The 24461-nt window shown below is 32.3% G+C and overlaps 3 protein-coding genes across 4 annotated transcripts; 2 read left to right on the plus strand and 1 right to left on the minus strand.

The window, feature by feature from the left end:
* Positions 1–494: 494 nt before the first annotated feature.
* LOC146541308 (uncharacterized) lies at positions 495–16761 on the plus strand. 2 transcript variants are annotated; one of them, XM_085201222.1, is made up of 6 exons: positions 495–763; positions 11848–11999; positions 12852–13080; positions 14017–14281; positions 15159–15352; positions 15546–16761. In XM_085201222.1, the coding sequence occupies exons 1-6, from the start codon at positions 676–678 to the stop codon at positions 15812–15814; spliced, it is 1197 nt and encodes a 398-aa protein (XP_085057348.1). In that variant the 5' UTR covers positions 495–675; the 3' UTR covers positions 15815–16761. The 2 variants fall into 2 exon arrangements, with proteins under 2 accessions (XP_085057348.1, XP_085057268.1); XM_085201142.1 differs by having other exon boundaries at positions 11845–11999; positions 15546–16759.
* Positions 16756–21486, minus strand: Tango6 (transport and golgi organization 6). Its single transcript, XM_085201021.1, has 5 exons — positions 21279–21486; positions 19175–21177; positions 18533–18755; positions 17612–17763; positions 16756–17087 (listed from the first exon to the last, which is right to left on the minus strand). The coding sequence occupies exons 1-5, from the start codon at positions 21328–21330 to the stop codon at positions 16770–16772; spliced, it is 2748 nt and encodes a 915-aa protein (XP_085057147.1). The 5' UTR covers positions 21331–21486; the 3' UTR covers positions 16756–16769.
* Positions 21487–22070: 584 nt separating this feature from the next.
* Positions 22071–23171, plus strand: Nedd8 (Nedd8 ubiquitin like modifier). The gene is made up of 3 exons (XM_085202024.1): positions 22071–22253; positions 22336–22466; positions 22967–23171. Exons 1-3 carry the CDS (start codon positions 22236–22238, stop codon positions 23049–23051), a joined length of 234 nt encoding a protein of 77 aa, XP_085058150.1. The 5' UTR covers positions 22071–22235; the 3' UTR covers positions 23052–23171.
* The last annotated feature ends 1290 nt before the right edge of the window (positions 23172–24461 follow it).

Raw genomic sequence — 24461 nt, forward strand, 5'->3', positions numbered from 1 at the left:
GCGGGAAGTCGGGAACGTAAATGTCATAATAGGGAAATGAAGCTAAAAAAAAATATAAGCATACATAAGTAGGTACTTTTAGTATACGATTTTTTAAATTCTTCTTAATTTTTGTCCATACGATAATTGTTTGCTTATAAATTATTATTGAATAATTATCTTATTATAAAAGCACTGGTGCTAAAGCATGTCCATTGCCACAAATCTAATTTATAAAATTTAATTAATTGAATGAGTGATGAATTAATATTTTATATTAGGTAGTTACATATAAGTATATGCCAAAAATGCTGTCCACTCTCCAACAAGCAGTAGGTGCATTCTCAAAAATTTTCTCTACTTTAATATATTTTATACTATAATCATGTTTTACTACTTAACAATATTTTTTTGCTTTAAGATGATAAATAGAATTGTTTCAATACTCATGAAATTTTATTAAGCCCATTGTAAAAGGTGTATCACACTCGGTATGTTAGACCTTTCAGTTTGATCGTTTTGTTAGTCGTTCAGAAGTCACAAAGCTGCGCTGGCGCACGCTTGCTCGCGGCTAGAGACGGTTCGCTACGCAAAATTACGATATTTTATAGCCATTAAGTGATTAATGCTTAATCAATTGACTTGCGAAGAGCGAAGTAATTTATAGAGAAATTTAAACGCATCAATTTATTCATAATGGTGTCTTCCGTGAATATTTTTGTAGTTGGATTCGTATTGCAAATTACGTTCGTGTTCCCAATTGCTGAAATTGAGCCAGAAGATGGTAAGATTAAATTATATGTTGCTTATATTTTTTAATAGATTTCTAATGTTGGTAAGAAGTAGTACATAAACAGTTTAAGTATTATTTTTGTTACTAAAACATAAAGAATATTTATTATAATAACTTACAATGATGGGGATGTCAATAAAGCTTTATTATATTTTATTAAATTTTAAAATAAATAAAAAATCATTATTTTCAAAATAATGATTTTTCTGTAATTTATTGAAGTACTTACATATTATAATTAAATAAAATATTTATTTATAAAATAAAACGAATTAAACGTAACCGACACCAAGCGACAGGTTTAAATATCTTTTAAGACATTCCGTTCCCCATTTTAATTGTGTGTTGAATGGTGGAACTTAACGCCGCGCTTTGTCTCTTTACCAGAGCGAACAAATGAAAATATAAAATTTTCATTGCCCCGACTGGGAAACGAACCCAACTAATAACCATCGCTTTTACAGCCGGCCTTAGATGAGAAAAAAATAATAAAATCTTGGTACCTCTAGAACTTTAAGAGGTAGAGAAGATGATGTATTCTAAATAATTTAGTAAACTAGATAGTATATATACAGTAAGTATGTGGATATCGATCAAGAATGATGATGACTAATATGAAATTAAAAGTAGATCGATATAAGCTCTAAATAACGCATAGTTATTGTTTAAATAAATGCTAAAATCGGTATTTAATTGTGTGAAAGAATTATCAATTGCCTGCAAATAAATGTCAATGTATAACATATCTAAGTATTGTTATAGTTCCTGAGTGTAATGTTTTTACAAGATCATTAAGGTATACCTAAGTAACGGAACGACAATTATATCTCACGATAATCGTTATGTAATCGTCTCCTAACAATAGTCATTTACTGCAAATTAAGATATTCACACTCTACTCTCATTCAACCAGCTAACGGTTTTTCCTCCCAGGCTTATCAGCTCTCCCGTTCCGGTTTTTATCCGTGACAATTAGGTTCCCTCTTGATATAATAATTTCTCTGGTAAATACATAATTAAAATGTTTTCCTACAGCGAGTCAGGAAGTGTAAACCTTCTCTATCTATGTCTTTGATCGTTACATCGAGAACACAACCTTATCTGGAATCTAGCTATTACAATAGTGCTATGACCGAATTAGTCGTATACCGTACTACATGAAACAAAGCACACAATTTTGCCGCCCGTGTTGTGCACTATCGCTCTATCTTTTTGTTGTCGATACGACATGGTCTGGTTCTTTTTAACTTTTATGAACGCATCGATTTTTGACTTGTATTTTAGTGTAGGTCTGTATTTGTATACTTTTATACATTATTAAATAACTTTTTTTTAACAACTTTTCGTGTACTAATTACTTACTTTATTTAATTCCAAATTAAATATTCTATTTGTAACGTGATATCTCTATTGGAATCGAATCCATTATCATGATATTTAGTCAGACACCCAGAAACTTTACAACTGCTAATTTATTATCATTTCAATTCTCAATTGAAATAAATTGTAACTACAAATATACCGACCACCTGTTAGACAGCCCAGGCGACGACCAGACTCTATCAGATACAGTTTCCCGTCGCCCGTCGTCGTCGTTTCTGATGGACCACTCGTGCACGTCCGCAAAAACTTGTCGATCGTTTGAATAAGATTAACCTAGACCTATAGTAGGTCGGCATAGATGATTGATAATGTCTCGATCACTATGCAATTGCGTCAAAACAAGCGTGCGGGTATTGGATAATGGAAGATTGTACATCCATCATGGTACTTATCTTCATATTTCGCAGTAATTTTTTGTTGTATATTCCACATTTTATAAAGAAAATAAATAAGAAGTACTAAATAATTTCAGTATCCATCTCTTGGCTTAATTAACAGGCCAATTATAAAACTATCAACTGCAGATCAATTGTCTCATAATTACAACAAATAATTTAATTCGACTCGGATAAATAACATAACTAAGTTAAAATAACTGATGAAACTAATTTAAAAATATATCTTTGTATTTAATTTTAATAGTAGTCACAAAAAATGTAAACAATTCAAGAAGTGCTTCAAGCAGCACTTGTGCTTAAAATATTTTTGATATTCTGTGTTTATAGTGTGCTCGACCTGGTTAGTTTGTTTGTAAAGTTTCAGTTATAGCACGTAGCTGGCCATAGTGGGCATGTCATTACGTCAGTGGAGCACTTCGCGGTCGGCATTATGCATGTACTAACGGTCGTCTGACGAGGGCCAGTCGCTCCGGCAGGTGTTCTAAATCTTGTAACCACAGATTTACTGGTTACTTCCTGATGACATTTTAAATTTAAAAGTACTATGGAGAATCTTAGGATTTTTATAAAATTGCCAATACCAACAATCAAGACTGGTCAGTTAGAGATTTTGATTTAGGACTCTACATTTTGCATATAAAACCCAAAAGCCTTCATTGTTTAAAGCAATTAAGGCTGTCTAGGAGTGCCTCTAATTTTGTGCCTGGGTATCCCGATAACTAAAACAATTTTATGTATATTTTTCAAATTCCATAGCAAAATTTTACCTGCGCTTCTTATGTAACGTCCAAATTCTAAGCGATTAACTAGTTGAATTTAAACAACTTTTATTTTTAAACGTTTATATCAAGATTTTTATAAAACATCGCTACGTAAAGAATGATAATTTGGAAGAGGATATATATGTATTTAGTTTTTATTCATAATTAACTTTTCTTAGATTTCTTAAGTTACGTATGTATGGCAAAGCGTAGAGCCTAAGTTTTAATTATGTAATATTTTGTAATTTACCCGAAGAAATGTTCTTATTCGTTTTAATTGCGTATATTATCTTATATTAATTAAAGTTGACCTATCACCTCCTACGTTCTGCTGTTAACTTAATGTCACGCCATAATTCTAAACAGGCGGCATTCACTGCAAAAAATAGAGCACGCGTGAAATTTTGCTTTCACTAAACATGTTTGACTAGATCTTTTAATTAGTTGATTATTATTTTGCATCCAGTCGGCGACGACTTATCAGATGTTAATACTTGTCATAGATATTTTAAACACAGGCCGTTTTTTTAGGCCGTCGTGGCGGAGGGGCACAAACGTGTGACTGTAACGGTTGTGATTGTGAGTTCGATCCCCATTCGGGGAATGAATTATTATTTATTAATATTTTAATTTATTCACTCTTGCACCAAGGCCCGGTGTTGATTTTCGCCATTCAACACGCAATACCTCGAAAAATTTGGCGAAAAATGGAGAACCGAGTGTCTGGACACTAGGTGCCCTGCTGTTCTACAATGTGCGGGATACAGCGTGAAGCTGATATTACTAAATATTGTTAAATGACGATAAACCGGATATTTTTTGCTGTTACTTAGAAAGTCAATGGTGCGCATGAAATATGAATTTTAATTAACCGACAATTTAATCCTCCGATGTTAAACGTCTGATTAAGATTATATGAAAGGATAAAGTTACTGATTTATCTATTAAAACATAACCCAAATTATTGAATGAATATGAAATTTAATACATTTAATACATATAAATATTCAATTAAATATTTAAGGAGGGAGGCAGAAAACATCTTTTACGTTTTTCATCAAAGTCGAGACACTGGGCGTTGAGTGACGAAACGCCCGTTGTCTTAGTTCGGGAATAATTGATACAACTAAAATAACAACACAGATTAATGTGAATGTGTATAAGGTTGGAAAAGACATTCTTTTGTTAAGTCCGGACCGTTACAGCAAGGTATCTAGTAGATACGTCGTCAAGTAGGACAAAAGTCCTGATCATATGCGGGTCACTGACCGGACCTTCTTTATAAGGGCAAAACCACTTAAAATTTTAACTTCTCTTTTGTCTTCTCCAAATTCTTGGTTTGGCGTAAACAAATCATTGATAAAAGCGTCGTTTGGCATATTGAAACACGATTCGTAACGGCTCGATAACCTTATTTGGATTCGCTATTTTCTATTATAGTGTCTACCCACGTAAAATTGCATTTAAGATGTTTGAGAATATTTAGTCATGATTTTTGTTATGGTCATTGTTGATGAGTAATTCTAATTCATTTTAAAATAGCATATTATGCTCAAAATTTCTAAAAATATTATGGTACTGGCAATCTATATAATTCAGATATAGTTTGGGGACCTTATGGCAATGTATGAAGTATTAAGAATATGTTAATTTATCTACTTCAACTAGGTAATGAAAAAAATCCGGCTCCGGTTCTGCCGGCTTGTGTAAAATAAATTGATTTTCATTTACATTGCTTTATTCGAGCTACAGATTTAACGGCTTTTAAGTGCAAGTTAGGTTAAAAATATTTAAATTTTAAAATAGCTGACCTAACCTGAGCTGCACTTGAAAACCACTAAATCTGTCGCTGCGTTGGCGTTAGTACATAATATGTAAGTACCAATAAAAATCGGCATAAAATGCAAGTAAGTAAACAAGTAACAACTCGCTTATTGCCTGCCTGCAAGCACGTCCGAGCCTTCCTTGCTCTTGTCTTATAATCCATTACAGACTGCGCATTTGGTATTGTATAGAATATCTAGGCAAAGTATGAAATAAATTTACTATAAAATAAATATTTTTACATATATTATCCACATGTTTTATTTATTCTATGTATTTCTAAAGTATTGTTTAGAAAATCGAATAATATAAATTGCTAGCTACAAAATGTTCTTCCTCTATTTTTTATTAAAATTTTTCAGCAACAAAATAAGCTTATTTATGTGAAATCAATAATGTTAAGTTATAGTTTTATATTGTTTATTTAGGTTGAACAGACTCGTGTAGGAATGACGGTACCATGATGAGTGCGTCCAGTTGCGCAATTTTAAACTGTTATATTTTTATAAGCTATAAACATCCGTTACCCACGTTTCCAATAAATTGGAAGAATAAATGGCTGGTTATAATAAAAACAAAAGACTATTTAATTTAATAAAAATAACTTCACATGTCCATAACGAGGTATAAAATTTTGTTTTCAATTGTCAAAAATCCGTTTCTTTTCGCCTAAAATTGGAAAGTGGACATTAAATAAGTAATCTTTAAAATATCTATTAGTTGGAATCAAAATAGGACAAAAGACGCGCGTAACAATAATTTGCCCCACATAAAACGAGGTAAATCAATTGTTTGGCATAGATAGCGCTATTGAACCCCTTTAATCCAATTAGGGGAATTGTGCTTAAGATGACATACTTTTTGTTTGAAGATAAATATTTCAAACAAATAAAGTGATCTGAGAACAGCATATTGCGTATACTATTATATATTTCATAATCAACGAAATTATTTTAGTTTCAGAACAATCATCTTTCAAACATCATAAAAACAAACAAAAATCGCACTTAGGTCGACCAGTGTAAGACGAAATAACTACAGGGTAAAATGACATACTTAGTATGTGGCATAAAAATGCCATCATTATTTGTCAAGCATAGTTTACAAATAAATAGTTTCTTCTTTGCTGGGGGGCTTTTAAACAGTATTAAGGCCAAATTCATACATGTTGCAATTTTTATGAGGTTGGATTCCGTTATCAATCACTTCCTTTTCCAAAAGGGAAATAAACTTCGTCACCTGCGGCTATTGAATGCCTTTGCTCTAGCAGCCTTATCCATGTCTTCTTGTGACCAATATATATTCGTTTGTAATTGCCAGGCATTTTGTACGTAAAGCAAAAAAAATATATCGATTCTATTTATAAGGGTAAGATAGTATGCCATCTTATACTCACGTTTTGTATGTCATCTTACCCAATAGATATATGAATTTAATTTTAACCGTTGTGACAAAAGGTTATAGGTTAGGATGCGCTTTTAGCGTTAGTTGTGTCATATAATAATCCTATTTTACATTTATAATTAGTTCAAATAGAAAATCTTTATCTTACATGTCTTTTCACCATCAAGCAAAAGCGAAAGAAAAATTTGTTGCAATTGAAAATAACGAAAACATGAATTACTTGCCCATCTGCATTCACTTTCAGCCATACTGAATTTAAGCACTAGCTGCATCTACAGACACTCTCTAAAACGTCACAAGATCGCACTTAGCGCTAATAGTTTCATCAATATTGGTAGTGTGTCATCTTATCATAGTATGCCATCTTGAGCACAATTCCCCTAAATTAAGTAATTGCTATCTAAAAATTAATTTAACCAATCGTGATTCTATTTGGAATGTCCCAAATTTCTTTACCAGCAAGTAAAATGCCGCCAAAGAAATTTTCGGGTTTGTCATGTTGTGATCGAGACGTACAGAATACAATAAGGCGGCTTTGTTCTGTCCGCGACTCCGACAGTGGGTCAATTTTTAATTGAATACGGCAAAAACGGTGATTATACACGCACGGCCAACTTAACAATGAGATTTGGATTTACATCGTTTCTCTGCCTTTTAAGTGGAAAAATTGAAGTGATGATGTACTCGTATCTAACGTTTTAACACATATAGTGTCAAATTTTATGCACTACTTTAAATTTATTGTGCTGTGCACGAGATGTTCTAATTTGGCTGTCGTTCTAAGTAATCGTAAATTTAGTTTATTGTATCGATGTCTTTAATACTAATCGTCGCACGTAACTTTATTTGTGAGGACTTTAAGGTGTAAATGAAAAATCTTGTTTTTTTCCTATTCAATAGGAACGGCTTTTGTAGAATAACCACCCTACTCTACTGCCTTTTTTATCGTGAAGAAACATTTTTACGGGGTCGCCGCCCGAGTTGGCACTCGAGTGAATTGTGTGGAGTTCATGAACCGGTAAACGTAGGCCGTCCACACTAAAACTTCATGGTGCTCATCCTCGACCGTCGTATGCCGGGGATATGGGAAACAAGAGATTCTTCCCTAACCCCGGCGGTGGGAGCCGGCTAGGCACATCGCGGAGTCAAAGGTGGTGGGTCACCCTCACCCTCGACGGCCTGTTCAGAGGCGCCTACTATTCTACACACCTTAACCTCCCATGGCAAATTTTAATTTCCTAAGTCTAGTAATCTGGACAGTGCCACTCAGCAATGGAAGAGTATTATATATGCACATAAATAAGTGCAACATGTGTTTAGGTACCACATTATATTACATAGGCAGAGGAAGTCCAAATGCGTGAAGCTTTTATTGTTTGAAAACAATCGTTTCGCGTGAATCGGTTTGCATAAAGCATTTTTATTCAATGAACATGTTTATAGCAAAATAATTGTATATTTCGCATTCTAAAAACATTAAAAATACATTTTTATTATAAATCAAAATTATAAAATCGGATTTACGCTGCTCACACACAGCAAAGTAGAGGGAACCTAGTGTTAAGACACTCCGTTCCCCCAGTTTCAGCCGAATTCTCCGGCAGCACGATTGGCCTCATTTTCATTATACTTGTATGCAATAATATAAAAATAGAGATTAAAAAGGAATATTTATTATTGTAAACAGTGTAATCTTATACATATTTTTCATTTAAATTAATTGTTACATTGCTATGTATGCAGTATGCTTATAATATAATTAGTATAATTTGTAGTAATTTAATTAGTATCTATCTACTAAAATATTATTGAAGGCATTCATAAAACTACATATACTTATATCAAAATCTAAATGCATATTAATATCATCTCTTTTAAACACGTAAACTATATTTTAGGTATGATTGAAATATTTCAGTAGGTTTCGCCATGCGCGACGACCGAGACCAATTTGTATGTGTACCCAAAGGAGTGAAGGTCGGTTGCACACATTACTTTACTGTTATCATGTCCCCGAAATATTTATATATGCATAGCACAATTTCAACACATGTTAATTTGGCAAATATAAATTGAAATGTCGGTACAAATATTCGAAAAAACAAAATTACAGAAATTAAACTAGTTAATAAGATTGTAAGAGCAATAACGCAGAAAATAAAAGATTGTTATAATTCCACATTTTAGTGATAACAAAAATAGATCACTTACTTTTTCCTTATTAAGTAAAATATAAAATAAAATGGAAAATAGAATACCTACTTATTATGCAACATGCATTTTGAATTTTGATTAACATACAGTACCATTAGGTTGTCTTTGAAGTGCTGATAAATATACATATTATAAGGGTAAAATTACTTACTGTTTATATAACAATGTCTAGTGTTGGATTGACACAATATACTTTTTTCTCAGTACTCAGTATAAATCTCATGTTAACAAGATAAATTTAATCCTTTTTCTGGTCTAAACCAGGGCTTCTTAAACTTTTGTCATAGACAACCCCATTTATGATTGCGAGTTTTTTAACGACCCCCCATACAAATATAAAAGAAAAATAAATTAATATTTTTTGATGATTTATTTATTAGGTAACAATATACATATACATATGAAAATATATAGTTTTAGAATTCGTTTTGAAACATACAAAAATGCGCGTGTCTAGACGCTGCAAGTCCACTGTATTCCGCCAACTCTAGTGATGTTATAAAATGGTATATATAAATATTTGACATTAAAATCTCTCGCGACCCCAGAATTTTGCTACGCTACCCCTTTTGGGGTCGCGACCCATAGTTTATTAAAAAACCCTTTTAGAAACCCTGATCTAAACGAATTACACAATATAAACCTAAAAACAAACTCTAAACAAAGTGCACGACGTATCTGTGATTTATATTGTAACTTGTTACACTCTTTACAATAGTTTAAAATTTAAAAAATATTAGTTCAACGCATTTTGAACGATATACATCATATCTATTGTTTTCCCGCACATCCTCTCGCAGAGTGTGGCGAGGCCACTTCCGGTTCCGGACAAAATAACGCCAGCTCATGGTAAAATGTTAATGATTTTATAATTTAGATTCAAATATATTTAATATTATTTAAGTTAAAATAACGTGCTTTTTAGTTTATCTTAACATAGTATATATAGTACCGAGTGTATCACATAGTGTTTACGTGTTTTTATTCAATTTATTTTTTAAAATAATTCTTCTAATTAATAGCCTAAAAAATATTTTTATGTTATTAACAGTTTTTCACAAAATTATTATTTTTCTAGTAAAAAATCCCCATATTTGAATTCACAAATATTTTGTAGGATATGTCATAACTAGGTATTTAACATTTAATCATGTCAGGACAATTGGCGTTAAAAATGTTAAATAGTTATAATATATCCTATACTATGTTAACTGATAAACAAAAAAAAAACAAATTCTAACAATCGGCATTTTTCTAATAAAAAAAAAATTGAAAAATTTAAATACAGTTAGTTAGAGTTTTAATAAAATTCCGAAAGTAGATATTTGAGTGAAAAAACATTATTGTATGAATAAAATATAAAACATTGTTTTTATTGTAAACGAAAGTAGTATAATAAAAAACCGTTATATGGCAACACTTCAGCGTTCTACATGGATAAACTTCTCATTACGAGTGATATTATTATGTATCTGATATAGATTGTATATTGGAGGGCTGCATGAACGTGCCTACGGCATAGTCAGGTGTGCTAACGGCTCCGATTTGCTTCAACTGAAATATTATTTCAATGCTATAAAGAAACGCGTTTTATCGTTTTTCGTTTTACGCCTAGTATCTACTAGGCTATAAAATTCAATGTACCTAGTAGTACTACTTTTAATATTCTATTTGCATTACTTCCATAGATTAATAATATTTAAAGATTTTCTCGCGAGCGAGAGAATAATATAAACATTAAAGATTTAAAGATAAACACGAAAACTGTTTCAATTTTTATTTAGTATATACTTACGTGTATGTTTATATACGAGTACGCCATAATATGCGGGGATAGGGATTCTATGATCTAATGTTTAATACGTCATAGATAAACTTTTCCAATAAAAATAATGTTGAATTCTGGAATTGAATCCACAACGCGGTAGTATAATTAATACAAATTAAAAGCAAACGTTTTTAATTTGTTTATAATGTATAGAATTATATTTAGAAATTGTAACTACATTATTTTATTTATTTCAAGCAAATAAATATAAGTAGGTACGTAACATACCTATTCGCACACGTACTACTATCATAGTAAATGGTAGTTGAATTTTAGCAAATGAGATCGTCAGCTATCTCATTACATCTCATTGGTCATATTACTTGGTGGATGGGGAACACCTCAGTGAGCAAGTCAATGGGTTAATGGTACACGCGGATCACCGCATTACCGATGCATCCAAGCGTCTCGGGGGCTGAGCAAACCAATTACGGAAATCGACTTCTCTAAGAAAATTAAACACTAAAAGTCTAACGGTGTTCTTAAACAACAAGACTTGTCACTTACATAGACATTAAGACATATAGCCGTAAGATGTATAATGATATACATCTTTACGACTATTCAATGCATTAGAAACCTAAGTTTTCGTACATTTTTAAATATAGACATACCTATATAGGTATCACTTAAAATATATTTAGATTACCTAATCTACCTCTCTAGGTATCTATCTAGGTACCTACCTAGATACCTAAAGACAATCAATATTTTTATATATGTCATTTAAGGAACATGGGAAATATGCTCCTAAGCTTAAGGTTATGGTTATTGTTTCTTAAACTAGTTATTTTATAAACTTATTAAGTTCTATTCAGATTTTACACCAGAAAAGTGTCCTTCTCATGATGAAAAGAGTGCAATTATAAAGTCCAAATATTAAAATCGTATCCCGCAGATAACAGGGTAAGCAGAGGGAACCTAGTGTCAAGACACTCCATTCCCCATTTTCCACCAAATTCTGGAGGCATTGCGTGTTGAGTGGGGGAGCGCATCGCCACGCTTTGACTCTACACTAAAGCAAATCAATAGAAATTTACATAAATATTTCATTTCCTCGAGTGGAAACCGAACCCACAAACAGTCGAATTTACAGTCACACTTGGTGCCCTGCACCTCGACTGGCCTCTAAGTTTATAATATTCATATATATATATATATATATATATATATATATATATATATATATATATATTTTAATAAAGTATAAAAACAATTATGGTAAGAAACCAGTCGCTAATGTAACATTCTTTTTACCAGAAGTGCTACACTTAATTGGTGAACCCGACTTTCGTGATGTTCGACTGCGATGGGAGTACGGAAAGAGCGACGAGGAAAATCCTAAAATGCTGCTAGCGTTCCAAATACACTACTGTGAGCTGCAAGCATGGGGACAATATAGATGTAGGACGAAAGTAAGTAATATTTTTTTTAAATTGCCCCAAAATATATATAAAACAATGACGTAGATATTATGGACGCACGATTTTGAAAGCATTATTGTTTATTCAAATTTCACCTGACTGGACAAAGTGCTACGTTAGTACCCTTAAGCCTATCACGGCATACAATATCTCTTAAATTCTTAAAAAAGTGGAGAATATTATAAAGCTAAAAGAATAATCATTTATCCTCAAGTTATTTCTTATTTTTTAACAAGAATAGTATATATTGTATCATTATCCATGCTACGTGTTTACATATTGCATGGTAAACGTATATAAAAGCGGAAAGCCTCAGCCTCCCCGGCGTGCTCTGGTAACTGGCAGCGCTACGACGCGACGAACGGGGGATAATAGCTCTCTGTGCTTACCACGCCGTGACCGCAAAGTTTAGCTTACCTCTACAAAAATTAAACTGTTTATTTAACTAACTTTTATACATATAATAATTTGAACCTAGAAATTACATAATATAGCAAAATTTAAAAAATATTTACTAAATATACCTAGGTAAATATTGCGCCCGGGACTGGACAATATGTATGGCAATATCTAGGCATGGCAATATCTAGGGGCATTCTCCTCATGTTTGCTTCGCTCTCTAATCCACGTTAACTTCGTCCACGTAAAAATCGTTATGTATTCGTGGGCGACGATATATTTATTAAGCACACCACGGACGATAATTTTGAATTGCAGCTGTTTATAAAAATCAAACAAAACGTTTTTACGAAAAGATTTAAATAAATGATTATTAGAAACCTAATAATAAAATAACAGTCCAATAAAATAATGATTTGTTTATTAATATTTTTATATTTGCAGGTAGTCGAGAATTTCGAAGAGGATTCAAGGTCTGGACGAATGATGATTGAAACTACAACAGATAAAGTGCCATTGGCAAAACGTGGCCGCACCTACACCACGTATATAAGCGGCCTTCGTATGGCTACCACATACTCTTTCGAAGTACGACCCGTTAAAAGGGATGCTAGAGACTTAGCTGATCCACACTCTATTGGATCGAAAATCATCATTGTACCAACCAAAGGGTGTAAGTGATTGCTTATTTTTTATTATATATCAAAGCTTAGCATAATAATATTTATAAATAGTTATTTTATGAAATCTGATGTCAATATAGTTAAATCTAGATTATTCCGGTATTAGGTTAAAAAGTGGGGCAAAGTAGTTTCTCTCGGATACGCAGCGGCAAGTGCGTTAAGAAAATTCGATTTACCTATACAGAATTTTGATTTGATATCTAAATTGAAATCTAAAGAAATGCTACTTTTACAATTTGCATATAATAAGCTGTTTTTAATATCAATCTAGAGAAGACTCATTAAAAGTTGGGGTCGAAATTATTTTGAAACTATGTGACTTACCTACCACCACGGAACATCTTGGTTGCAATTTGTCAATTTGAATTTGTGACGAACTACGTTAAGCTATTTCTTAATTTTTCATTGATGAAATTAACTTTTATAACAAGTCCAGTCGTAGCGTAGCAGATGCACAAGCGTGTGATTTTAAACGCGACAGGTTGTGGGTTCGATTCCCACTCGAAGAAATGAAATATTATATATTTTCATTTCTTCCCTCTAGTGTCGAGGTAAAGCGCGGCGTTGAGTTCCGTCATTCAATACATAATACCTCCAGAATTCGGCTGAAAGTGGGACGTGGAGTGTCTTATCATTAGACTTCCTCTGCCTACCGTCCTATATGCGAGATACAGCGTAGCGTGAAGATGGAAATAAAAACTAAATATTTTAATTTTAAATTCCATTTATTAAATGAGACAATTAGCAAAAGCAAAGAAAAGATTAAATTGTATATTGTGGTAACTCTATAGGTACACAATTGTTAAAAATAAATGTTGAACAAGTGGTACAGATATATGTGAATAATATATTTAAAATGCATAATTTTAAGGGTATACATTATTATGTAAAGACCTATAATTACAATACGTTTAACATGATTTCAGTCTCCGCGCGTGCGACACAGTGCTTACCTCACGCAAGTGAAGTGGAGGTATCCACGGGACCTTATTTCGGAGGCCGCATAGCCGTGGAGGCCGCTGACGGAGGACCAGAGAGGTGTTCCCTACAAGGGAACCCGAACAGTGCCCAAGACGCCTACATACTACGTATACATCACGACGAATGCGGTTCTGAGGTCAACGACACAACTGTCGCCACTTATGTGATCGTTCAAGAGAATCTTCCGATCCTCACTCACAGCACTCGCCGGTGAGTCTTAAATTTTAAATACGGACAAAAACTAACAATATATTTTCGCTTTCGATAATGGACGATTTGTATGTCAAGGTCTTTTTAAACCGCTTAGTGCCTATTGATACAGAACAGTTAATGTAACGACATGATAGAGTCAAGATTTTGGTGGAGCACTTTAACTTTCTTGTCAATACTAAGTGAAAGTTGACATTGTTATACCTAATACGGATATATAAAGTATCTTGTATTGACTGGTGGTTCGACTCTGTCTAATACTTATCTACAAAGGTTTTATTTAGAAAAAACATTTGAAAACAACCCGAAAGATTTTTGTTAATCTATAAGAAATTATATCTGATCCTGAACTAATTACCGTCAATGACATATTTTACTGAACATGATAATTTTATTGTTTGTTCAAGTCTAAAGAATAAATTTATACTTAAATAGCCGTTTTCCCCTTCGGTTAAGAATAAGTGCGATATTGGTCTCTACCACGTAGTACTTACGTTTCTTTATGAATGGGCGAAAGTGATTGGTATTTTTTTCACAATAGAAAAAGTATGTTCTTTAACATTACAAGTCGTGTGTAATTATACTTCAGCTTACTTTAGACACAGGCTTGGCAATTTCTTTTAACATTCATTAATATGAGGCCGTAACTTACACGAAAGCTATCGCTTCGATTCCCACTCGGGGAAAAGAATTATTAAATATTCTAGTTTCTTCGTTCTAGTAACAAGACAAAGCGCGGCGTTGAGTTACGCCACTCAACACGCAAAGTTTCGAAAATTCGACTAGATTTCGACAAGATTCGGAAGATTTACTACCTTTCCCTATTTACTAAAGGCTAAAAAACATTCGAAATTCATATATTTTGTGTACATCTTAGGTTTCTAGTTCTATGTACATACAAGCCGGAGACATTGACAGTACGCGCTGGTATCAATTTACCCAAAACCAACCCAGGGGATGTTTTAGTAGAGACCAAGCCCAACGGCGTGGTAGAGCCATATGATGATGAGCTGAATGATAATCGACTACAACCAGCGAGATTGGAAGCTAGGAAAGAAGAAACTCAGCAAAGTAATTCTTCATTTCTTAGATTTTGTAGTCATAAATTACACTAATTTAACACAAGTAAAATGTGTTTCATATACCTACGTACATTTAAGTAACTTATTCGATTTGGAAAAAAATATATATATATAGGTTATGCACACAGATAAGAAAAGGATAAGCATATTTTTTTTACTTCAATAAGTATTATATATTGCAGGTATGTTTGGAGAAGTGACACTAGTGATGTTCTTGGTGGTATCTGCATTTGGTGGTGTTGCCCTTTTAATTTGGAAGATGGTTCCGCAATCAGACAAGAGCAATGACAATACATCTATATCAACTATCTCATCTCTATCTCGCAGTGGAATCTTCAGTAGGCGGAATATAGATAGATTCTCCGACAAAAGTTCTGTGTACTCCATTACCCTATCTGAAAAGGATGAAGCCAAAAAACCCAATGAACGCGATGATACATCTGAAGCGTAATTTTATTAGTTATATTTAGGTTAATACACATTAAGACTGTACTTAGTAATGCACCGATTGTGATTATTGTAATGTTTTGTAAATATTTAATTTGATTATTTAAATAGTCTTTCGTAACATCACTAGTGAGTACTATGGAGTAATAAAAAGAAAGTAATCGCAAAAATACGTATGTTGCAATATTTTATATTGATATTTTTACATTCAAAGTAATAAAATTTTAAAGGTAGCAAGATTTGAACCCACTGTCTCTACGATAAGCGGTTGATTTTCTTTCAGTTATTTAATTTTTTTTGGGTTCAATGACAATTTAAAAATATTGGAATATACTATACACATTTTGATATTATTAAAGAGTATTATGAGAACTAAAGCAACTACAGATATGAGGCTCCGTTACAAATTTTGCTACTCTTAAAATTTCAATATAGATTTAAATTTCACAATTTCATTTAAATAGATAAAGTTAAATTAGGTTTGCAAAAAACCTTTTACCGCCCCGGTCGGTAAAAAATATTTCTATACAAACTTTGTTTTTAAAAAATAACATAATTGTTCTACCATTTATAAATTACGTTAAACGATTGATGTGTCGTCACATATTTTGCAATTTTACACCTAATAGTTCTTAAATTAGTACATCACAGAAATTATTTTCGTTTACATAAATAATACTTAAGTTTAATATTTTTATTCAATAATTACTTTTAATATTTAAGAATGTGACGAAATTAAGAATGTCAAACTCTTCCTTCCTCCATAACGTGTAACGTAATTTATGAATGGCCCTTTTAAAAGAGCGATATTGCGGATGTTCACATCTGGCCAGTATTTAGACAATCGCTAGAACACTGTTTTGCCATAAATTAAATATTAAACGCAAATCTCTTAGCTACTATTAGATTTAAGACACACAGTGAGTTAAATAAAAATCTTATAAATAAAAATCGTGTTTTTATTTGAAAGTTACATCTTTTGTATCATTAAACATGATAATTTTCTTTTCCATTGGTTGTTGTAAAGAAAGAAATTGTTTTACAATATCATCTAGTTCTTCCAAGGCTATTTGTGCGTGTAATTTTAGAACTGAATCTTCATTAGGATCTTTGTAGAGTTTATTTAGCGTTCTGTAGATGGGCAGTATGTTTTCTTTTAATTCCACTAATGTATCCTGGCCTAAACCCTTTAACAGACTGGCGATCACCATGACAGCGGCTCTACGACACTCTATCACTTTATCTGTCTCTATAATGCTCCAGATACATAGTAATATCTATAAAAAAGGAAATAAGAGTTTTAAAATTAAATTGTTGTTATAATAGAAAAAAATATACTATATATTGCTTTATTATTTAAATTATTTTTGCACTTTAAAGGTTGACCGACATATAATAAGGTAGGCAGAAAGAGCTTAGTGATCAACTCTCCGCTTTTTCACTTTAAACAGTTTGAAAACACTAGAGACAGACGTGGCACAGGGGCACAAGCGTGTGACTGTAAGCGCAACAGGTTGCGGGTTTACGATTCCTACTCGAGGAAATTAAATATTTTCAGTTTCTGTCGGGGCAAAGCGCGGCGTTGACTTACGCCACTCAACACACAATGCCTTCAGAAAACTGCGGAAAGTGGGGAGTGGAAGTGTATTAATGCGAACGATGTGTCTCAAATCTAGGTTCTCAGGATCTCTCTGACGTGGTTTGCGCGGGATAGAGAGTAAAGCTGAAAAAGAGTGTTATTCCACATTAATCAGACAAATACATTTTAGAAAAGGTGCAACGTAAATAAGTGCATAATCACCTCATATATAATAGTACCCAATTTATAATGTAAAACCAAAGTAATTTCTGCCAAGTTAGACAATGCTGACGATCTTATCAAGGGGTCGTCATCCCTTGTAGCACATAACATTGTATTTAAAAGTACCGTCTTGTGTACGACCGCCATTTCTCCTGAAATTTTGTCATTCATTGGAAAAATGTATAAAATTTAGGCCCGTATTTATAAATCGTTCTCAAAATCTATCTCAGTTGAGAGCAGTTTATAAATGCGGGCCTTAGTATTGATGGGAATATTTTTATTGAAATATATTATAAAAAACAAATGTGAGCGCAGTTATATCGACGATTTTTCTAGAGTCAAAATTATATATATGACTTTAACATATTTTTTTACTTTCCGCTGATTTCTGTAAGTATGATAAGCTAAAAAAATTAATGAAATAATATTGTGACATCAGTCGCGGCGCAGAGGCACAAAGTGTGACTGTAAAACCGACTGGTTGTGGGTTCGATCCCCACTCGAGGAGATGAAATATTTATTTAAACTTATATTTCCATTTCTTCGCTCTAGTGTCGAGGGAAAGCGCGAGTTCTGCCACTTAACGCCGCAATGCCTCCAGAATTCGGCAGAAAGTGAGGAACGGACTGTCTTTACATTAGGTTCCCTCTAGGGAGGCACCCTGCTGTGTGCGGGATACAGTGTAAACCTGATTTTTATTTTTAAATAATATCGTGTGGCGTAAATGTATGCATGCAATAAGCATTACTTAGAGCGAAAATATAATAAGCAGTCTCTACAAATGTTGTTCTTAATAGGTACTTGGATACCCAAAGCCATCCTATAGATATTCTATTTCTCACTTTCTACTTATTTGTAAGTGTTCTAGATGAGCGGGTCCAACACTTGTTGTTTATATTAAGTAGTAGTTTATTTGCTTACCTAGTCTTTTAGTAACTTTAACTATAATATCACCAATTTTCATTCTCAATTCCGCTTGTTTGTTTTGATTTTCTTGTGTCTCTATTTGATTAATTTCTAATGAAATTTCTAAATATTCTTTGCAGAGTACACCTAATACCTCATGTGTACATTGTGTAGCTAAAGATGCCAGTCCATTAATCGCAGACAAGTATACGTAGGAGTCTGAATCTTTTAGTTGTTCCTAAAATAAAATATAAAAATATGTTAAGAAATATATTGTTCACTTTTACATTTTTTTCCAAACCGAAGCCGAGGGTAACTCAGTGTTAAGTCTGTCTCTTACGCCCTAATTTTGTGATATTGCTTGTCGAGTGAAGAAACACAATGCCGTGCTTTGTCCTGTAACCAGAGTTAGGAAGTGAAAATAAATAATAACACCAAACTACTTACTATTTACAACTGATGACACACTAATTAAAAAATATATTAGAATTAATTTTTGCGGGATTTTGCCTTGTCGCCAGAGTGACGATATAAAAATATTAATAAATAATAATTCATTCTCTCGAGTGATCGAACTCACAACCGTCGCATTACAGTCACATCCTTGAACCCACGACAGCATCAATATATAAAAATATTTAAAAAAAATGTTGTTACCTGAAATAAACAAAACACGAAATGTCTTTTAGAAATGGTCTCTGGATCATTTTTATCCATTAATTTAGTCAGTTCCATAATACCATGGGCTCTTACTGGAAGTAAATCATTGTAAGCATCTGAAAGAGCTTTTTCATAAGCACTCTCCTCTTTCTTAGGAAATTCAGATAAAATTAAAGACATTGTTTCTTTACACAATATATTGATATACTCAGTGCTATATTTTGAGATTTTTTGTAATAATGGAAGGAATCCATGTAATTTTTGTTTTAACTCACTAGTTTTAGGAGTATTTGATAGAACTGTGTTCAGCAAGACCAAACCTATTGTCTTACATTCATCACTTGAATCATTGTCATTAATTAAAAATAAATTCTCCACAAAAGTTATTATTATTAGAGGATTTGTTTTCATTATATTTATAACTTTCTGGGAAGAAGATATTTCAGCCAGAATTTGTAACATTTGTGCATACTTCTCATCGTTTGCACTTAATAAGTTGATTTCATGTTTTAGTATATTTTTATCAGATATTTTCCGTCTCATATGACATAACTCAATAAATATTTGTAAGCATGAGTCAAATAAATTTCTTATGATTGTGTTATTTGTTGTGAATTCAAACATGTCTAAAAATAACATAGCTGCAGCATCTAACTGATAATCTATGTGTGTAGAACTACATTTTATCGCTAATCCTGATTCATATTCCTCAATTGAAATATCCACTGGTTTTGAATGTTTCCAGCCAAATAAAAACTTTTCTATCACTTTTTTTAATTCCATTTGATCTAACAACTCTAGACTTTTTAAAATAATATCTCTAATTTTCGATTTAGTTTCCATTTTTGTGGATTTTATGTCAAGTAAAAAAAGTATGTACAAATTTGGAGATAAGGAGTGAGGTGGTGGGATGTCAATATTAATAATGCTAGTACAGGCGTGGAAAATTTGTATGTTATGATCAACTTCTTGTGGACTCAATATTATCGTACCAGGAAGATCTGCTTTTGACAAAATACTTTCATAATCTAGTAACTTGAATATTTCAGTTAATAAATTAGCTATCTGTTCATTTTCCGAAAAATTTTGAAACAAGTGAAATAAACAAGAAATAGCAGTCGCTAAATAGTGAGAATTATTTAATAACATGATTTGCTTTAACTGAGAAACAATATTCCTTAAATACTCATCTTCAGTCAAATTTCCATGTTTTGTAGATACTATCTTACAAATTATATCAATCTTTTTCCATTCTACCCCTGTATCCAATTGATTAGTGTCAATGAAACACCTAATAAGGCTAAGCAATCCACCTGGTGCAGTTAATCTTCGGCTCATCTCTTTTGCTATAGTTCTCTTTACAAATAATGGGGGTGAAGGATCCATCACACTTTGTAAAACCAATAACTCTTTCATCAGTATTGGTTGGAAACAATTGTCAACTAAATACTCATAAATACTAACATATTTTTTTCTCTCATAAGTAATTCTCTTATACATCTCTTCTGTCATAGTAAATTTAGGATAAGCCCCAGGATTTTTAATTGGGGCAAAACCTAATTGAATGAGAGCTGCCAAGTAATCGGACAAATGAAAAGTAATGATTATATTTTTAAGAACAGGAATACCGTAACTTCTGCTCAGAAAGTCAGTACATATTGTTAAAAACTTATATTTCTGTTCATCAGTTAACACAATTTGCTGTAATATACATGCACTAGCACATCGTTTTGATAAATTAATACCTAAACCAGGAATTAAACATATTGAGATGCCAAATGAACTTAAAATTTGGTAGCAGGTCCGTAATAACTTTTGGTTTTTGACACTGATAAGAATATCAGTATTTTTTATTTCATTAGCCAGCATATCAATTTCATTAATAATGTTGTCTAAATACAATTTTATACTATTATATTGGCAAGGTAGTTCTTCATTACTTAGTATGTTAGATTTAGAATCATTTGTTAAAATACTGAGAATGAGCTGATTTTCATCCCCTAGAAATAAAATCAAATATTACTTTAGATATATTAACGTAATAAGTACACAGCTATAAACCACAAGTAGATAATATACAAGGTAATTTCAATTTGCTCACCATTTTTAAGTAATTTCTCAATTCTTTTAAAAATTTCATCAACATTAGACATTGTATAATATATATGTCTACTGTAAATGTGATAAATAATTAAATGGTAATTCAGTTTTCAAATCGATATAATATATTATTATAAATTAGAGTTATAATTTTCTTTTCATATAACTTGTCGTTAGGTGTTATGTCAAAGACCAAAGTTGAAATGTCAATTGTCAACTGTCAAGTACTTTAATCGAGTAACGAGTAGCGAGTCTTTTAATAGCAAAACGTATCTGAATACCAAACATTTAGTCGAGTAGCGTAAGTTACTCAAATCTATCCATTTCATTCTATATTTGCGTGAGATTAGCGTCCACCGTCCGATTGTTCACGGGTCTACCTCCACCGACTAAATAAACATAAACAAATCTGAAACCGATATCAGACCAATATGAACAGACTACAACGCAGAAGAAATAAATGAGTAAATTTGTGTAAATATATATTTTTTTAATTATTTGACAATAAATTTTAAAAAAAATTTAAATCGACAGGTTCCACCGGTGATTTTCTGATTTACCTAACCCATAGATGATCTGAGCTGCAGCTATTGAAAGCATAAGAGAGCGCCGGGCAGTTACTCTCGATATGGTGAAGGCCTTCGATCGTATATCTTATATCGATGGCAACCATCCATAAAAAATAATCCCTAAAAAAATAAGTGTTGCAATATTCTATATAGTGAAACATATATTATCATAGAATGTATTATGAACGCAACTAGTAACTGTCATTTAATGTCAAAATAATTGAAAGAAAAAGTCAAAATCCTGATTTCAATTTTTAATGTCAATTGTGGTGAATTTAACTGCATCTTTGTCGATTTTGAAGAAAAAATAATAAGTATTTGCGATTAACATCGTTTTCTAAAGACAAATTATTCTGTTTCGAAAACATTATAAATACAAGAAAGTCAAGATGCTGATTAAAGTTAAGGTAAGAAGAGAAAAGTACAACGAGTATAATACATTTTTTAGGAATTAAAAAGATGATTACTCATAACCTCGATTTTTTTCAGACACTCACCGGCAAAGAAATCGAAATAGACATAGAACCCACTGATAAAGTGGAGCGTATTAAAGAAAGAGTTGAAGAGAAAGAAGGTATTCCTCCACAACAACAAAGACTCATATTTTCTGGAAAACAAATGTACGTAATTAAGATGAACAAAGTATTGATATTATCGACTTTTCACTTGGTTCTTTAAAAACTGAATAGTGATCTATTTTGTAAAATTACAATTATGGTTAATATATTTTTTGGAAGCCGTCGTAGAGCAGTGTCACAATCTTGTGACTAGACACGATGGTTATGGGTTCGATTCCCACTCTGAGGAATGATATATTTATTATAACTAATATATAAATTGTTTCTTGCTACCAGAGCAAAGAAATGAAAATTAATATACATGTAGTAAGATTTGAATAAGATACATTTTAAATGAAACTCATTTAACCTAGATTAGTCAGTAAATTTTAGTATTATACATTTTTGGAAATGGCAACTAGACAAGTGTGTCATTGAGTTCCTCCAATCAATGCAATACCTTGTGCAGCAGAATATGGGAGTGGAGTAGGGTTCCCTCTGTCTAGTCTGCTATGCTTGGGATACAGTGGAAGCTGAAAAAGATTTTTCTGGTTTTCTTTTAGGAATGATGAAAAAACTGCCCAAGACTACAAAGTTCAAGGAGGATCTGTTCTGCATTTAGTACTAGCATTGAGAGGTGGCAAGTGATCTGTTGCAACAATCATCTTAATGTAACAACACTTATTTAATTTTATGGTTCTTATAATATAAAACTGATTAAAGTAATGTACAACACTTATATTTAATCATAAAAAAACTGGAAACAAATTGGTTTTTTTTATCAGATCATTCCACATTTACAGAAGTCACAGCTTCACTAGTTTCATTGATACATACACAAATGCATACATAGCTTCACTCTGTATCCCTAGTGGTGTTGATGGTAAGAATGGAGCACCAAACTCTCGTCTCTATATACTTCTTTCACTTTGTCCACTGTCATCAACCTCTTCATACATGCTCTCCTGGGTGTCCTCATGCATATAATGTGACTAGTATCTTTGATACTGTGGTTTACCTCTCTCACTGCTCACTTTTTCATCATAAAGCTTTCTTGTCATTCTTTCGTCACTCATTCGTCCAACGTACCCAAACAAACTGATCACATTCTTCTTCATCCTCGCTAGTACCTGGCATTCTGTATATCTCTTCATTGCGAATTCGATCAGCAAAGCTAACTCCGCATACCCTGTGAAGAGATTGCGACTCCATGGCATTAATCTTTCTCTCATTGTGTGCCGTATAACAGCATTGGTATCAATATTGCATTGTGTACATATGCAGCTGTGCTGCCGGTTTGCCATCTCATCAATACAGCTAGGGCACCGTTAACTCTGTTACAGGCAGCATCTTCCATCTCTACTGTACATACTTCCCAAATTACAATTTCATTCACTTGTTCTAATATGTTAACATTTACACTGATCTTACATTCTGCCCTTTCTTAATTTCTTTCATTGATTTAAAAAAACAATTATATATATTTTTTTTATAGATGATTTTTAAGTACAACTGATATAGAGGATACATAAATATTAGAGAATCTTGATTTCTAACATACTTAAAATTAAATTGATCATCATACCCTATAGATTTGATTATGCTGTAATTTTTAAACGAAATGCAGCAAACTTGATGCATAAATGTTTGTATACTTTAATTGCATTGACTAGAAGCTTGATTTTTGCCGTATGTTAAAGGACCTTAGACCTAAACATTTGATATTAATTTCAGCTTGATACTACTTCCACACAATCACAAGATAAATGGTCTTGACATGATAGACAATAAAGTGATTTTATAAGGGTTCCTTTTCAGATACGAAACCCGAAAAAGGCTGAAAGACAGATATTAATACCTTCTAGAGCATAATTTTTATGTAGAATATTTTATTACAAGACTGCATGTCTTTTACATTAAACATCTGTATGTTTTTTCTCTTTTGGATGTATGATGGAATGAATACACAACCAACCAATTTTATGAGCACCCAACTTTCTATTGTTTTGAATTTTTATTGTTAACATTTTTGAACAGTTACACTACATTGAAAAATAG

This window comes from Heliconius melpomene, chromosome 1 (assembly GCF_056956725.1).
Source record: "Heliconius melpomene rosina isolate 202511_hmr_F chromosome 1, ASM5695672v1, whole genome shotgun sequence".
NCBI classification, from domain to species: domain Eukaryota; kingdom Metazoa; phylum Arthropoda; class Insecta; order Lepidoptera; family Nymphalidae; genus Heliconius; species Heliconius melpomene.

Coding starts and splice junctions, on each gene's coding strand:
- LOC146541308 (XM_085201142.1), top strand. CDS start 676: ATGGTGTCTTCCGTGAATATTTTTGTAGTTGGATTCGTATTGCAAATT. Junction 12,000..12,851: donor AATATAGATGTAGGACGAAA/GTAAGTAATATT, acceptor TTATATTTGCAG/GTAGTCGAGAATTTCGAAGA. Junction 15,353..15,545: donor GAAAGAAGAAACTCAGCAAA/GTAATTCTTCAT, acceptor TATATATTGCAG/GTATGTTTGGAGAAGTGACA.
- Tango6 (XM_085201021.1), bottom strand. CDS start 21,330: ATGTCTAATGTTGATGAAATTTTTAAAAGAATTGAGAAATTACTTAAA. Junction 21,178..21,278: donor TGAGAAATTACTTAAAAATG/GTGAGCAAATTG, acceptor TTTTATTTCTAG/GGGATGAAAATCAGCTCATT. Junction 18,756..19,174: donor TCGTGTTTTGTTTATTTCAG/GTAACAACATTT, acceptor ATTTTATTTTAG/GAACAACTAAAAGATTCAGA.
- Nedd8 (XM_085202024.1), top strand. Junction 22,467..22,966: donor ATATTTTCTGGAAAACAAAT/GTACGTAATTAA, acceptor GTTTTCTTTTAG/GAATGATGAAAAAACTGCCC.